This window comes from Equus asinus, chromosome 5 (genome assembly GCF_041296235.1).
Source record: "Equus asinus isolate D_3611 breed Donkey chromosome 5, EquAss-T2T_v2, whole genome shotgun sequence".
NCBI lineage: Eukaryota > Metazoa > Chordata > Mammalia > Perissodactyla > Equidae > Equus > Equus asinus.
Genome location: NC_091794.1, coordinates 101,406,352 through 101,422,772, shown reverse-complemented (window position 1 = coordinate 101,422,772; position 16,421 = coordinate 101,406,352). Strand labels below are relative to the sequence as shown.

Genomic DNA, 16,421 nt, shown 5'->3' with positions numbered 1-16,421 from the left:
CAGCAGAGCCCCAAAGAGCACCAATCGTCCTGGAGGGGGCTTGAGGAGGAAGTGAACTGGCCATTTACATGAGGAAAACTGTCCTGGGACCAGCGAGGCGATTACGGCCCTCAGGCAGGAGGGGCAGACGCAGCTGCTAATGGGAGCTGCCCAAGTTCAGTGCGAAAGGCACTTTAAACACAGAATGAGCCCTGGGCGCAGGTTTCGGCCGCACGAGATGCCCGTGTGCTGGCAGGTGCAGGCCCCTCGGGAGTAGTGCGCTGTAGCACGGACGCTGCCTTCAGAGGGACTAACAGTGGGCTCGTGACAACCTCACTGGCACGTCACCTCCTGGGGCATCAAGTCTGCTCACCGGGGCACACACATTTGCTCTGGGGCTTGGTTAGGTGCCAAGCCTTCAGAAGCTCTCCCAGGCCTGAGAAGCAACACAGGGCCATTTTTAGCAGCACCACTGTAAGTGAAATTCAGGAAAGAGATCAGAAATAAGCTACGTGAAGTCGGGCCCTCGACACAGGCTGCTGGGCTCGGTGCTGGAAGTGTGCGTGGACGGCGCTTAGGGGGGACACACCTCTCTGCCAACAGGAGAAAACGAACACGATAGCAATGTCAGCAAGAGACTATAAAGTATAAATGTGGGCCAGCCACACTTGTTAGCTTATTTTCAACAGAATTACAAAATTAGCAGAGTACAGCGAAGACAACAGATGTTAATATACTTGGGCTTTGGTACAGCAGCTCATGAAACTGCAAAAATGGCTTAAACAGACCGAAATAAAAATGCAGTCACATGGGCGAAAAAGTAGCCAAAGGACCAGAAACAAAGGGCGGGACAAGTGCCAACAGACCCAGCCGGAAGGAGAGTCCAGGAGCCTCCAGAGGGCATGGGGTAAACTGACGCTCAGTCATCACCTGGATTGATGACGTGGGAGAGGACAGGGGCAGAAGGCAAGGAAGGCTCTGCAGAGGACACGGGGACGGCCGGAAGGGAGGCTCCAAGGCAAGCACAGGGAGCCCTCCCAGGTGCCCGGGCAAGGGAGTCCAGCAGCGAGAAAACAGATCAACTCGGGAAGGGTCAAGTCAACTCTTTGGCACGTTATAAGAACAAACAGACCACACGCGACGAGCCACGGAACTGGCAGACCTGTGTGACCCCCAGAAACAGAGGGGCAGGACTGCAGAGACACAGGGCTGTCATGACACAGCTGTTATGGGCTGGGAGCATTTCACGTGGCAAGAGCAGAGCTGACGTCACACTGTGCCGCAGAGCGAGCAGCAGGCATGTCTGCCGGAAGGACGGCATACCCAAAGCAGGAATTCAATTCTAGGCACCTCGATATCGGAAAGATCCACATTCAGTCAGAATGTTCAGGAAAAGGTTGCTTAAAAAAGAGAATTCAGGGCCGGCCCAGTGGCGCGGCAGTTAAGTGCACACGTTCCGCTTTAGCGGCCCAGGGTTTGCCGGTTCAGATTCCGAGTGTGGACATGGCACCGCTTGGCAAGCCATGCTGTGGTAGGCGTCCCACGTAGAAAGTAGAGGAAGATGGACACGGATGTGAGCTCAGGGCCAGTCTTCCTCAGCAAAAAGAGGAGGATTGGCAGCAGTTAGCTCAGGGCTGATCTTCCTCAAAAAAAAAATAATGCAAAGAATGAGGGAGTATGTATAGACCAAAAAATAGGAGAAAAGTGGAGGAGGCAATGTGTTCACAGGGCACAGGCAAGACTAGCTGGGGGTTCGAGAGAGGCGATGGGGGCTGCAGGTAACGGCGCCTGAGCAGATGGAGGACGTCACCCCGGGGGCGGTGAGCCCAGCACTTACCCCAGCTCCACAGCTTCCCTTCTGTGGTGATGAGGAGGCTGTGGGCAGCACACGAACCAGACACCACCGTCCGCACCCGGACCCCCGATAGGCACCCGTATCTGTGGGGCCCCCACAAGTTCTGACCGAGGTTGCGGTAAGCAGCTGCAAAGAGAACAAGAAAGCAAATCAAACACCCATCCAGTGGTGCAGGCAAAATTGAGAGCACCCCCAAAAACGTCATTAGCCACCAAGGGTCCACGCCCTTATGTCCAACTACAGGTGCTCCCCGGGGGGCCACACCAGCCTGGTATCGGGAAAAAGTGCCCAAGGAGAAAGTGTGCACCTCGGACCAACTGCCCCGGAGCCGATGCGGACCTAGCCAGTGACCAGTTGATGCCAATGCTGCTCCTCCTGTCTCTGGCCCCGACCCACGGGGACCTCGGACCCTCATGCAATGCTACTGAGCGTGCCCACATGCGAGTGGCCAGAAGGCCAGGCGCTCTCCCTCCCGCAGGCCTGTTGGGGGAGGGGCCAGCTCATGACAGCTGGCAAGGGACCCAGGTGTCGGCCACAAGGCTCTTCTGGAGCTGACTGAGCGTCCCCCTCCTCCACAAGACCCCTCCCTCCCCGCACATCCACCAGCATCAGCACACTCCCCTCCCTCACTCCTCCCACCGTTGGGGTCCTCCTTTCTCAGGGGCCCACTGTGTTGGCCAGGTCATGACCCCTTGCCTTTGCCCCTGTATTCGCTCCCCCAGAATGTTCCCCTCACCTGCTCCCTGCTTGTTCTTCGAAATTCAGGTCAAGCACCCCCTCCTCTGGGAAGCCCTCCCTGCCCATCCCCCTTTTAATTCGTTGATCCCTGCACCCTGTGAGTCCTACCACAGCACTGACCCTACCAGCTCCTGTGCCTGCCTTCCCACTGTCCTAGCACCTGAGGGCCCTGGCTCCTTCTGGCCAGAGGGCCTCACAAATGCAGCCTGGTCCTGGTGCTTAGTAAGCACTCTGTAACTAAGCACTGCATAACTAAGTACTCCATAACTAAGCACTCCATAATGTTAGAGTGTTAGAGGCAGCATGGGAGAGAAGAACAGGCGCCTCCTTCAAAGTCTCCACTTCACCCATTCGTGGACAGGGCATGGCCAATTTTTTGCTTAATATTTTCAACCTGGGCTCTCAAGGACAGAAACACGAGCACGTTTCTAGGCCTGTGGTGACGATTATGAAACGCCAGCCACGGCCACATCAATTGTGCGGGGTTGACCTGGATGTAGGAACGGAGGAAGAGGCCGCTTTCTCCATCAATTAGCCCGCTCCAGGGAAAGGACCTGACAGTGCCCAGCGTCAGTGCCCAGCCAGCCCACCCTGCCAGCAGGGGGCGCCAGGCACACCCCCTCATTTAGTTACAGGGCCGCCAGGCAGAGGGCAGAGGCACGACCTCCCCCACGACTCAGGATTGCAGATCAGGTCTCTCAGCAGCACCCCCGAGCTGCTCCCCCTGAGGACACCCCTCTGCTACCAAAAAGAGGAAAAACAAAAATGTCCCGGGGAGAGAGCAAACCCAAACTGAGAGCCCTCACAGGTGACACCACGGTCTGTCTACCAAGAAGGGAAAGGCAGCCGGCGTGGTCGACCCGCATCGCCTCTGAGCACCAGGTGGTGCAGGGCACCCCAGGAGTGCACGGTGCCATGGGGACCCGGCTGACTGCACCTTCCCTGCAGCGGTTCCACAAACGCCAGCGCCCAGGGCGCCATCGGCTCGGGAGAGGGTTCCCCGCCTCCCAGAACCCTGTCCCATGGACCCCAGGAAAGCAGATGCCAGCAGCAGCCCTGGGCTTCTCGGCCAGGCTGGTGGCCATCAACTCCTGGGGCCAGTCCTGCTCGGAGAGGGAGCACACATAGCTCCCTCCCATGTCCCCCTGAATTTATAAAATCCACAGTAACATGCATCCAAGAGCCACAGGCCCCCGGCGCACTGGGGGAAGGCAGACTTCAAGGATGGGAAGAGACTGGAGGGCGAGGGTGGCAGGGGAAATCGTCCTTCTCCTCATGTTCGGCACCAGTAGGAAAACAAATCCCCCACTTTATGTCTCCTGGCACCAGCAAGGGGGCCTAAAGACAGTTACAAATACTTTAAAAACATAAAAAATGTTCATTTGGAGGGAGAAAATGAGGGCAGTGAGGTGGGAAGGGAAGGCAAGGCACTCCTACGTGAGCCCAAGTAGGGCAAAAGTCACTGTTTTTAACCTACGAGGCGGCTCCCCACCTTCTGCAGCTCCGAGGTAGTGGGGAGCCGAGCTGACGCTGGGTCGGCCCGGCCGAGCAGCTCCACCCGCCCCGCACCCCAGGAGGCACCCCAGGCTCTGACGCCTGCTCTCCTCTGGAACTTACTTCCCCTCCCCGGGCCTGAGTGTCTGTCACTGCGCGGGGGCCACTCATTTGAAGAGCAGCTTTGAGAACGGATGTAAAACACACACACGGGGCTGGGCAGAGACTCCTCTCATGGGGGGGCGGGGGCTCCAGGTGATGCCAGCTGCCAGGCGGGCGGCAAACTCAGTCCCCGATGGCTGGGTCCTGAAGGCGGGGCACCTTGCACAACAGAAGACAATGGCTCGGACCCATTTCTAACTCAGCTGGACTGAGCGCTGCCGAAACTCCTGCTGTTCTCATGGATAAGATGATCCCCACCTCCTGCCTTGAGGCACGAGGAGTGTCAGTGTGCAAATATTTGTTCGCTGGGCAATGCTGGAAAGCACTTTGGCAATCTTTCCAAATGAAATTAAGACGCCATAAAATGTGGCGCCGTGCCAGCCTCACATCTCTTGGACGGGCCAGTATCCTCCTGAGCAAAGACACCAGCTTTCTAAAAGCACCTGGGGACAGAAAGTTACTTCATAGGACTTCTTGGCTCCCCCCACCCCAGACTGTTACTTGCTCTGTCAAACCAGTTCCTGCACAATTTGGCAGCTTGCAAAGAACTGTGGACTGTTCCGAAATGCCTAACAGTCTGACATCTGCTATGTGACAAATGTCTAGGACATTCTGACATCCCACAGGACCCGTCTCTTCATTTTAATGAAAATAGGTGACATGAGAAGGAAGATGGGAAGAAGGTGTCAGTATTCCTTTGAGGCTACTATTTATATTTTTTCTGTTCCATCTTAATGGCATTGGTCTTTTAAAGACAGAATTGTGAAGTGAGAGACTCGCATAAGACCAGAGTTCAAATCCGGCTCCATCACTAGAGTCGCTGTGTGGCCTCAGGCATGTCATCTGGCCTCTCTGAACACTTCTCTAATGAAGAGAACACCTACCTGGTGGGCAGCCACCAGACTTACACTGGCCCCCAGTGCACACACAGGAAGCACCCAATCCACAGTAGCATCTTACGTTTCCAGGAACAGTTTCTCATACCTTGTTGCTTAGGCACTTCTTTCCGACCAATCAAGTCCCAGTTGGTGGCCCCAAAAATCAAAAGCTGCCCTTTGCACTTAGACCCTTCAAGTTTCTACAGAGACAGAGAGAGGGAAAAAGAATTAGCTTGCAATGCTGCTTCCAGCTTTCCACGTCTGTCCAATGACAGCAAGAAACAAAAGAAAAACGACTCATTCATGGCGCTTTCACCCGGCGCCCACCCAGAGGCCAGCGGCCCAGGGCATCGCCGCCGCATCAGCCCACCTCCCAAACCTGCCCCCCAGCTCAGCTGTGATGCCCGGGCTTGTCTTTATCCTTTGACTTCTCTTTAAAATATCTCTCGCAAATCACTATAGAATAAGCCACCAGCATTGTCCATGCTCTGCAGACTGCCTGCACAGGGACAGCAGGAGGCCTGTGGGCCACACACAGGTGTCACACCAGCTGTCCGTGGGGCCCAGCGACAATTTCCCACCGCATGCACGCTGCCCCGACGGACTTGAAGCCTTAGGAGCTGCGTCATCCCTGCTCAGACTTCTGCCCACCCTCCCTCCATGTGCGGCCCGCGGGCCAAGCCCATCCAGGGGACTTCAGCGCACCGAGGTCAACCCCCTACCCGAGGGAGGGAGGCATGGGAGCGCGAGGCTTTGGCAGGGTGGGCGGGTCTGCGCCGGGCAGCCTCCGATGGGCTCATCCTCACTGCTGGCCCTGGAGCCGGGGACCAGGGGTGAAGGGAACAAGGGAACTCCCTGGGGCCGGCCCGTGCAAGGGAGCGGCCGCTGTCCCCAGCCAGGACTTGTCACTCCTCACCCTCAGTTTCTCAACACAGGTCACTAGGGCCACACACTCTCAGACCGGCAACAGGGATACGTGCCACTTAAAACAGCCACTGGCCAATTCCGGTGGCGCTCGTCATAAAACAGTCTCAGCATTCTGCTTTATGTCTGAAATGCCCAAGCAGACTTTGGAAAGTAGACTTTTGGTCAAGGATTCAATTCGAACCACCTACTCGGTTCCAGTCAGGCAAGGACGCAGTAACTGCCTGTTCTGCTTTCACCCTTTCCATCATCATCCCAAGACATTAAAAGGAAAGGAAGAGGTTTCCTTCTGTTTACAGAATTGTTCTTGGAAGAAAAAAAGGCCAAACAGCTCCAGATCCAGGCACGCTAACCTCTGCGCGGTGACTGCCTGGCGGGACCCGGGGGCACTGTTAGCATGACCACGTCTTCCCGATGCAGGAGTCCATGTCTTAGGGAACGCTGCCCGGCCCAGGGCCGCCAGCCCAGGCACGCCTGCAGAGTAGGGCCCGTAACGCTCGCCTGCTCGGCCACGTTCACGTGGCTGGAAGATGGTCCATCTACGGGACTCATCCCGCTGTCAGAAGCAAGGGGAAGCAAACCCGCCAGGAAAGGAGGCTGGCTCTGCCACACTTCAATTATTCAGAGAATGACCTTAATCAGAGGGTACTCCTACCCCGCAGCACCCAGACTCGGATTACTTGAAAGGGAGCCTGGTTTCCCCTGGTTATCTCCCTTTCTTTAACTGGCGGCCCTGGCTGGAACATTCTATAGGTCTACTGCAGAAGGAGAACAGCCATCAGTAAGTGAGTTCTGTCAAGTTACCCGCGGAAGGAGCGGCCCTGGGTCTCTGCCCTGGGTCTCTGCCCGCATCACCGACTAGCTCTCCACTATCCCTCAGGTCCACGTGCAGGCGGCAGCACAGACTCAGGCAGGAACTAAGGCACTGTGGGATGAGCTGCCAGGCAGAGAACACAGGGAAAAAGATCCTGGAAAGCCTGTAACCCGGCCGGGGCATCACCCCTGCCCTGGCAGACCCCCTCCTGAGCCCCCCCAGGCAGGCAGAGGGCTCTCAACCACTCCACACGAGATGTATTCACGACAGCGACAGGTGCCCGTGCTGCTGGCTCCTGCAGGACTTGCAGCTCCACCAGACTGCCAGACCTTGCTGCAACCACCCTGGGCAGGCGCAGGGTTTCCCTTGTGACCTGGAGACGTCAGCATTTGCACGGGTGGTCAAGCAAGGGCTTGTGGATACTGGCCCATCAAGCCAGCTAAGCATTTACATAAAAATCCAGACATAACCTTTGAGATATAAGGTGCTGGCAGAAATGAGTCTACGCCAGCGACAGTGGTCTGACTGCCATGCAAGGCACTGAGTGTTGTCTTACTCAGGTTTGTATGTCCTGGGCCCTATTTCCTCACGCTTCCGATGGAGATACCTGACTGCATTTCAGTGCTGTTATCTACACAATTGCTTGCTGTAGGCCACTTACCCTTGTTTCTTTATCATTAAATTTGTCCCTCCATCTTACATAAAATAAGGAAGAGAACTAACACAGCTCAAATCACAGCCCATGTCCCTCTTTGTCACAGGCCTGAACTGCCATTGGGTAGGAGACCCCCCAGTGCCTGCTGGGTCCATCCAGGACTCCAGTGACGGCTGTCAGGACTGAGAGCTGGAGGTGATGGGACCCTCCAAGGTGTGATCCACCTTCACTGATGGGCCGAGACTGTGTCTGGATAAACTCGGTGTCTGTAACATCGCATGTGTCTAAAGGCCATGTGGAGAGGCTGGGAAAACAGTGAGTGAATTTCATTTCACCTGCTGCCTCCTGACAGCCCGGTCACGTAAGCTGGGCCAGGATGAATGGCCACGGCAGAAAAAAGCACTGAGCTTCTTCAATCAACAAAATGGGGTTTCTGCTCCAAAGCCATTTTTGAATTATTGCCCAAGTGCAAGGAGCATGTTTCTGAGGCCGCGAGTCAACCTTTTAACACACATCCATTTAGAAGGCTGCTACTCTCGGCGAGGGAAGACGGGTCAGAGAAACGCCAGCAGAAACAAATTCCCTCGTGGGCTATCAACTGAAACAGACTGCAAGCTCGGTTTTCAGTGGTATTTACTTGGTCTTTTCAGATGGGAGCGATCTGTCTCAGGTCCACAAAACCTCAGCAACCTAACACTGAGAAAGCTACAAAGACCCGGACAGCGTACGACACTCCCCTATTTTCTCGGATTCAGCCAAGGCCGCCTGCTGTATCTTCAGGGTTAGGAAGTTCCCAGGGAACGCCGGCTGCAGCAACCCCCAACAAGCATCAAATGCTCACCCCTCACAACTACATATAAACCTGAGGTCTTTAGAGAGAGCATTTTCCGAGACTGAAATCATAAGAGTGTTTTATAAAAACACACATCTCTTACTCAAGGCCACTTCGCCCCTCGACTACACAAGTCTCTGGGGTTTGTCTTCCACAAGCCCAGTGTCTGCAGGTCTGAGTGAAAGAAAGGCAACATGGTTTCAGACGATTCCTGGCAGCTGCTCTCACACAACCACCTTCAGGCAGCTGGGAACAGTGGTGAGGCTTGCAAAACTCTCACTAAAAAGCTCCCTTCTAAAACAAGCTGGGGGTTGCCGTTGGCCTGTGGCAGCAGACGGGATCCTCAGAGCTGCTGAACCAGTGGAGACCCTGCGCCTCCCCTGGAGCCCAGGAACCTGGGGCCAGGGATGCGGGGCAGAAGGCCCACCAAGGACCAGGGGCAGTGCCCACCTAGGCCTGTAGAAGGCAATGGGGCAGCATGGGCCCAGCCTTGACACTGGACCAAACTCGACAGATGCTAATAAGAAGTTAAAACTTGGGGTGTGCGCTTTCCTCGAAGCATGAAAGAGCATCATCTGTTGACCCTGTCTCCTGGACGCGCTGAGCCGAGGAGGGCGTGCTGACCAGGCCAAAGGAAGCTGCTTGACGGGCCTTCCTGTTTTCTAAGGGGCAGGGGAAAGGGAAGTCTGTATACCCACATATATGTACCCCAGGAATTGAAGGGAGAAGTGAGTTGTAAACATAAATGTCAACTGCGATGGACTGCTGTGCCTACTCACAGAGAGCACGGGAATCTCCTAGTAAGACGAAGAAAGGTGCCATTTCCATCAGACAAGCCAGCTGCGCGCTGTGCTATGGAGAGCCTGGTGTCCCTTGGGCCCTCTCTCTCCCCGGGTATCCCTTTTTAGGTACATTTCAGCATCGGGGTGAGACTCTTCTACTTCCTGACAACAAAACTCACATCCTAACAGTCGGACTGGAAACTGAGAGCCCACAGCAGAGGCAGAGCCCCCCCTTTCAGTTTTCTCTCCTAACACCCGTGCTTGGGGGCAAGTGTGGGAGTCTGGCGTGGAGGATGAGCCGCGCTAAAGCACATAGTTCCCGTGCTCCAGTTTCTCAATACTGCAGCCATTTCCCTGCCACCGGCCTCGTCGCGACCCTAAGGAAGACGTTCCAGGCACACGGGCTCTCCTCCGCCATCTAACACATCGACCCCATGGCCAGGAGCGCAGGAATAAAGCATTTTCGCACCAAGGTGCAGAGGCGTTGAGGCCGTCGCCGGAGAAAGCCTGAGCCCTGTGATCCGGGGCTGGGCCCTCAAACGGATGAGGAGCTGTGCCCGCTTCCTCATCTATAAAGTGGATGCAGAAACGCATCGCTTTAACCATTTACACGCTGCCTGCGCTCCACTAGGCGAAAGTACGCGGTCCTGTTAACCCTTCCACCCCCACCGCGGAGAGGAAAGGACCTCTCCAGAAGGCCAGACTCTGGACCCTGCACCAAAGCTCTCTCTTCTGGGCTGATGAGAACCTGGGGACACACGTCCCACACTAAGCCCGCGGGTTCTGAGGCTCACAGACCCCAGGGTGGGACCTCCGGCTCCGCAGGGTTTTGCGGGCACATGAGTCGGTCACGATCTTCGCTGAGGTTTGAAGGCCCAAGTCTCAGGAGCAAATTCAAGCCCATTCGGACCAGGAGGGATGCTTCCTCCTCGGGGGGGCCCGCACGGAGCACATCCCGAGCACCCGCGCCCTCGGACCACAGCGGAGAACAAAGCCCAAGCCCCTCTCCGCCGGGGGCGGCCCGACCTCCGTGGGGGGGGGGGGGGGGGGAGGCCCTCGGAGCATGCGCCCTCGCCCCCGCCCCGGCGCCGGCCGCCCCCGCCTCCCCAGCGGCGCGAGACGGTGCAGGGCCACACGGGGCATGCGCGGCGGCAGCCAGGCCCCGCCCCCCCGGAGCGCCGGAGCCGAGGCGGCGGGAACCTCAAAGCCCCGGCGCAAACCGCCGCGCCCCGCCGCGCGCCGGCCGCCCCCTCCCCGCGGCGCCCGCGCGACCGGCGGCCGCGGGGGGACCAGGGGGCGGCCGGGGGCACGCGGCGCCACCTCTGCGCCCGGCGCGCGCGCCCGCTCCTCCGGCCCGAGACAACTTGCAAAGTCTCCTTCCCGGGGCGGGGGAGGGGCGGCGGAGGGATCGGCTCGAGCGGCGCCGGGGGCGGGGCCATGACCCCCTCGCGCGGGCTCCGGCCGCCCCTCCCCAGGCGGGCCCGGGGCGCGCGCCCCAACCGCCAACGGCCGCGCGGGGGGCGGCGGCGGCGGCGGCGGCAGCAGCGAGGTCGGGTAGGCAGCGGCCCGCGCCCGCCCCCGGCCCGCGCCCTTTTGTTGCGCGGCGGCGGCGGCGATGATTCAGCCCGCGGCCTGCGCCCGCCCCGCCGCCCCCGGCAGGGCCCCGCCGCGGCCCGCGCCCCCTCCCCGGCCCCGCACTCACCACGCGCTCCTTGGTGTGCTCGGGCTCGGTGATGACCACGGCCGCGCCGCCCGCCTTGGGGGCCGCCGGCCGCGCCGCGCGCTTGCCCCCGCCGGGGGCCCCGTCGAGCTCCAGGCCGTCCTCGTCGCCGCTGCTGCCGCCGCCGCTGCTGCTGCTGCAGCGCTCGGGCCGCTCGCGCTTCCTGCCGGCCGGGCCGCCGCGCTTCCTGGGCCCGGCGCGGGCCGTGCCGTTGCCCGAGCTCGGCTCCTCCCAGGCCGCCGCCGCCGCCTTCTTCCTGGGCATGGTCGCGCTGGAGGAGACACGGGGCAGCGGCGCACAATGGACGGGTTATAAACTGCGAGGGGGGAGGGGAGCCAGCCGAGCCACCGGCCTCCACTTCCTCCCTTGCCCTCCCCAAAGTGGCGGCCGCGGGGTGGGCGGAGAGGGGGCGAGCCGGGAGGAAATCGCGCCCCTCCCGGGCCCCGGCGCGCCTCCTCCGGGGAATCCCGCACGGGTGCCCGGGTCCCCGACCGCCATCCGCTCAGGGAAAGGAAAAAAAATGGAGACCTCCCCCCACCCGGCCCATGCTCAAGTTAGGTTTGCCTACATCGCATCACATTTGCAGCCTGGTCCCCCAAAAAGTAAAGGGGAAAAGAAAAGAGCCTCCGGTCCTCCAGGTTCTAACGAGAGAAGGCTTCGGGACACTTCAAAGATCCTCCTTTGGCACCCTGGTGATGGAGGAGCTCCCCCCTCCCCGGCCGCCCCACCTGCTGCTTTTGTCTCCGCGGCCCCCTCCCCAAGCCCACTTAAATGCACTTCTCTCCGAGCCCCCAATTCCCCCCCAGCCTGGGGGTTCCGACTTCGGGTTCTAATTAGCCGAATCCCTCGGGTTGGGCTGCCCCCGCCGTGGGGGGGAAGGGGGCAATAAAGCCGGCCCCCAACCCCAAACACCTGCTGGCACAGACAGGAAAAAATAAAAACTTTAATGGTGCCCAACTCTCTGCCGGCCCCTCCCCGAACGTGGGGCCCGGCGATCCTTCCGATCCGGGGCTGCAAAGTGCCCGGCTCCGCCGCTACTTTCCCCCGGTCCCTGCGCTTTCGCCTGTCTGCTTTTTTTTTTTTTTATTGATTTTGAACAATAGGATCTCTGTCTGTCTCCGATTAAACCACGTGGATCCGCCTTCCTTCCCCTTTTTATTCATTCAGTCCCCCAACCCCCCTTCCCTAGGTTTTTTTTTTTTTTTTTTACCTTTTCTCCTCAAGGGAAAAAAAAAGGAAAAAAAAAAAACTTTCCCAGACCCCGCAAACTGATCATTGTCGATTTTGATTTTCAGCCCCTACCTGGTTGGAGTGATGAGAAACCGGAGAGAAAAAGGAAAAGGAGCAACTAAAAGACGAACCGAAGGGCTTTTTTTTTTTTTTTTCCTCCCGGCCCAGACGAGGACTCCAGCCCACTCACCAGATACACTTAAAATGTAAATACGAGCTTCCAGAACAAATGCTACAACACAAAACAGAAACACATGTGCGGCCGGGCGGCAAGCGAGCGCGCGGCGGGGCGAGCGGCGCGGGGCCTGGGGCGCGCGCGCCCCCTGCCGACCGGCGGACCCCGCGCCCGCCCGCGCCCGCGCCAGGCGGCCCGACCCAGCGGAGCCTGCGCCCGGCGCCGCGCCGCCTGCCTGCCTGCCTTCTCCCCGGTCCTCCGCGGGTCCCCGCCGCGCCGCGCGCCTCGGGCCGTCTGTGCAGCGCGTCCTGCGCGCCCGAGATTTCTTGGGGGTTAGGAGAAGGTTAGATTGTTTTTCCCGGGCACGTCTAGACAGGTCACCTGAGGACACTGGCTGGAAAATACTTTGCTCACGCATCTGCCAGCAAGGGACGTGCCCTAATTGAGTGATTGGAGGGAAAGAGGAATGCGATGTGAATAGTTGTCTCCTGTGCAGAGAGGAGCTGTGTTCTGTTTGCCTACGGATGGATCTAGCGTGCAGCAAGGTGCTGTGACGGGGGGAGGGCTGCGCCAGCGTCTGCTGTATTCGTGAATTACCTAGCCAGGAATTCCGAGGCCCAGGATGCACTGGAAGCTAGTTTTGATGGGAATTTTTCATTTTTTGACAAATATTTCCTGGGCCCCCAGTCCAGGCAAGACACCCAGTTCTAGGTGCTGGGGGTACAAAGCTAGAGAACACGGTTTCTGCCCCAGTGGAAGGCACAGTCTAAGAGGAAAGATAGATAATCAGCAAGTCATTGCAAGTGTCAAGTGATGGGGTTCGGGACATGCTACCCCAAAATATGGCACCTTGGCATATTGAATATTTTAAACTAAAGGAGTTTTGAGAAAACAGCAGGTCTGTTTTCTGCCTAAAGAAGCAACTTCCTTGTGTCAGTGTGCCTAAGAAAAAAGGAAGCCGGTAAAAATTTTTAGTAGGAGACCAAGTGTCACTCTGACACCTCCCCCCAGCCCTTCTTCTCTAAACTGGGCCTTAAACCCTCAGGTGACAGGTGGCCTCCCTGTCCCAGGAGGGAAGGGACATCCCGATCTCCAAAGACAAAGGGTCACTAAGAAGAATCCTAATAAACAAGCTTTGCTAATTTTCCCCCAGTCTGTTACACGGACCTCATACCCCTTACCCTATCCTAGTCCTCAGGACTGTCCACTTTTCATGAAACCTAGCAGAAAAATACACAGATCTGTCTCTTTGGGTCTTCATTTCCTTAGGAAGCCTCCCGTGTCACGTAGAAGTTATATTAAAATAAATTTGTAGGGGCCGGCCCCTTGGCCGAGTGGGTAAGTTCCCGCGCTCCACTTCAGGGGCCCAAGGTTTCGCCGATTCGGATCCTGGGTGCAGACATGGCACTGCTCGTCAGGCCATCCTGCGGTGGCGTCCCACATAGCACAGAGGCACCCACAGCTAGAATATACAACTATGGGCTATATGTACTGGGGGGCTTTGGGGAGAAGAAGAAGGAAAAAAGAAAAAAAAATGATTGGCAACAGTTGTTAGCTCAGCTGCCAATCTTTAAAATAAATTTGTCTGCTTTTCTCCTGTTAAGCTGTCTTTGTATAATTTTCAGACCCAGCCAGGAGCCCTAAGAGGATGGAGGGCAGCTTTTTCCTCCCCTACACAGGCAAAGCAATGCCCGTGTAGGACCATTATGGCAAGGGAATCCATCCTATTCGGGGTCAGGGAAGAAGGAAGGCATCCCTGTGGAAAGGTAAGCTGAGTGGCTTACAGATTGATAAGACTCACCAGATGAACAGGGGTGGGAAGGCTATCCCGGGGCGGGTGGAGGGAGAGCACACGCAGGAGTCCAGGGACCTTGAGTGTCCTAAGGGGCTGGGCGAGAAGAGCAAGGTGGCTAGAGCCGAGGGAGTAGACAAGGACCATCTCTTGTCGAGCCTGGTAAGCCATATCAAGGAGTGATTTTTTTTTTCTTTGTAAAGATTGGCACCTGAGCTAACACCTTGCCAATCTTTTTTTTTTGCTTTTTCTCCCCAAATCCCCCCAGTTGTGTATTTTTAGTTGTAGGAACTTGTAGTTGTGGCAAGGAGTGATTTTTGCTAGAAGATCTTGCTGGCTCATCCTGGGAGGGAGGTGAGCTACTGGTCTCCTCTGCTACATTGTGAACTCAATATCACTTGGTCTACCAAAGATTTTTTTTTTTCTTTGAGGAAGATCAGCCCTGAGCTAACATCTGCTGCCAATCCTCCTCTTTTTGCTGAGGAAGACTGGCCCTGAGCTAATATCCGTGCCCATCTTCCTCTACTTTCTATGTGGGACTCCTACCACAGCATGGCTTGCCAAGCGGTGCCATGTCTGCACCCAGGATCTGAACCGGCGAACCCCGAGCCGCCGAAGTGGAACGTGCGAACTTAACCGCTGCGCCACCGGGCCGGCCCTCAAATCTAGAGAATTTGATCAAAGTCGGAAGTCTGCATGTCCAAGGAACCAGGAGTGCTTCTGTGAAGGAATGTGGAGACTGAGAAATCATCTGGTACATTTCGGAGGTCTTCAGAAAGGTCAAGAGAGGGAACAGAAGCAGCCTTTGAAAGCTTCTTAATAGACTGACATTAAAAAAGATTTAGGAGATTAAACCTCGATGCTTTGATATAAAACATAAGTAGAACCAACCAGAAAAGAATCTCGCCTAAATATGACATCAAGTCCGCTTCAAGAAATGGCGTGCTGGTGCTCGTCAGGCTGCGGCGGTTGGTTCACTGTTTATCCTCCAAACGCCCTGTGTGGCCCGTTAGGAGCCCTACCAACATCACCTTTAGATTTCAGCCAGCGAGTCTTTCTCTTTTTTTCTCCTTCCCCATCATAAAGCTTTTTGCCAGCGTGAAAGCCACGTGCCTCAGAACGCCTGATGCAAGGAGACGCTAATATCAGATTGCATCATATGATCCTAGGTGTGGTCCTCCCGAAACTGGTTTTTCTTGAGATTGTGCTGCAGTCGAAAGCATTTTGGGTATCACAGCCGAGAACTGGCCCTACCGGTCAGATGGCAAGAGTCATGTCTGCATCTCTGCACTTCAGTTCCTCGCCGCCGTTCTCCTGGGGAAAGCCAGTGTGGCTTTCCTGGCTGAAATGGGTGTGCTGCAGACATCCATCAGTTAGGCATGTCATCCTGCTGCTTATGTAACCGACATCACCTAGGGAGGTGCACCGACCAGGCGAGCTGGAAACAATCCTTCTTCCTCTGAAATGTGCTGTGAATTGGATCTCCCTTGAATGCAAGGGACAGACCGGTTTGGTACAAAAGTGAAAGAGGAAAAGGGAAAGAAGGTGGCTGAGATGTCTCGGGCACTTAGTAGGTGGCTGGCACTGCGTTATAAGCACTTCACGCACACAAGTGTGGAAATGTGGGTTCCCTCCCAGCCCGCCATCCCCAGGACCCGCAGCAGGCTATGCGGCCTCTTCCAGTGTTCAGTGAAGTCACATGTCAAGTTAGACGAGGCCACATTTAAGGTTCTTCCCAGAAATGGAATGGTATTTAACTTGGCCCCAGAAAACTACACGTCCAGTTGGCAGATTAATTTCCTGGTCGCGGGTCTATAAAAACCCATCACTGATTGTGGGGATGATGCTACTGACCAATGGAGAATTGGTCCTGGCGGTCTGTGTTTGTGAGATTGGGTGCGGACAGGATAATACAACTCAGATCTTCACCGTCCGACATGGCAGCCCCTGGTCACATGAGGCTGCTGAGCAGTAGAGATGTGGCTAGTGTGAACGAGATGTGCAGTGAGTATACTTATACTGGACCCCAAAGTCTTGGTGCAATAAAAAGGAATATGGACTATTTCATTAATAATTTCGTTGTATCGATCACACGTTGAAATGGGAATATTTTTAACATGTTAGGTAAACGTAGGATTCAAATGAGTATCACCTGTTTCTTTTGAAGCTTTTCGATGTGGCCACCGCAAAATTTAAAATAACATGTTTAAAATTTTGTGGCTCACGTTTTATTTCTGTTGGACAGTCCTACCTTCGAAAGCGTAGCTGGAAAACCAGTCATTTGCCCTGGACCCAGCACTCGTGGCCGCCGATCTCTGGTTGCCCCCGTCTGTTAAATGGTGAGAGAGAGTTTGGGCTGAATTTCTCTTGTGGTTACTTCTGGATTGAATA

At 56.4% G+C, this 16,421-nt stretch overlaps 1 protein-coding gene and 1 long non-coding RNA gene across 5 annotated transcripts in view; one reads left to right on the top strand and one right to left on the bottom strand.

Moving 5' to 3' along the window:
- The window catches only part of RCC2 (regulator of chromosome condensation 2), a 24,174-nt gene extending 11,782 nt beyond the window's left edge, over positions 1-12,392 (bottom strand). The window contains exons 1-4 of one of the 4 annotated variants that reach the window (XM_044769812.2): positions 12,254-12,392; positions 10,816-11,104; positions 5,213-5,306; positions 1,817-1,960 (exon numbers count right to left, since the gene is read on the bottom strand). In XM_044769812.2, coding sequence (XP_044625747.2) covers positions 1,817-1,960; positions 5,213-5,306; positions 10,816-11,097 — 520 coding nt within the window. In that variant the 5' untranslated portion in view covers positions 11,098-11,104; positions 12,254-12,392. Of the gene's footprint in view, positions 1-1,816; positions 1,961-5,212; positions 5,307-6,834; positions 6,898-10,815; positions 11,105-11,401; positions 11,549-12,135 lie in introns of those variants that run through there. The other 3 variants (XM_044769811.2, XM_070510932.1, XM_014836177.3) reach the window with 3 other exon arrangements.
- LOC123285691 (uncharacterized) lies at positions 12,133-16,421 on the top strand. The gene is made up of 3 exons (XR_011503602.1): positions 12,133-12,269; positions 13,864-14,004; positions 14,582-16,421. It is a non-coding gene; the product is annotated as an uncharacterized lncRNA (long non-coding RNA).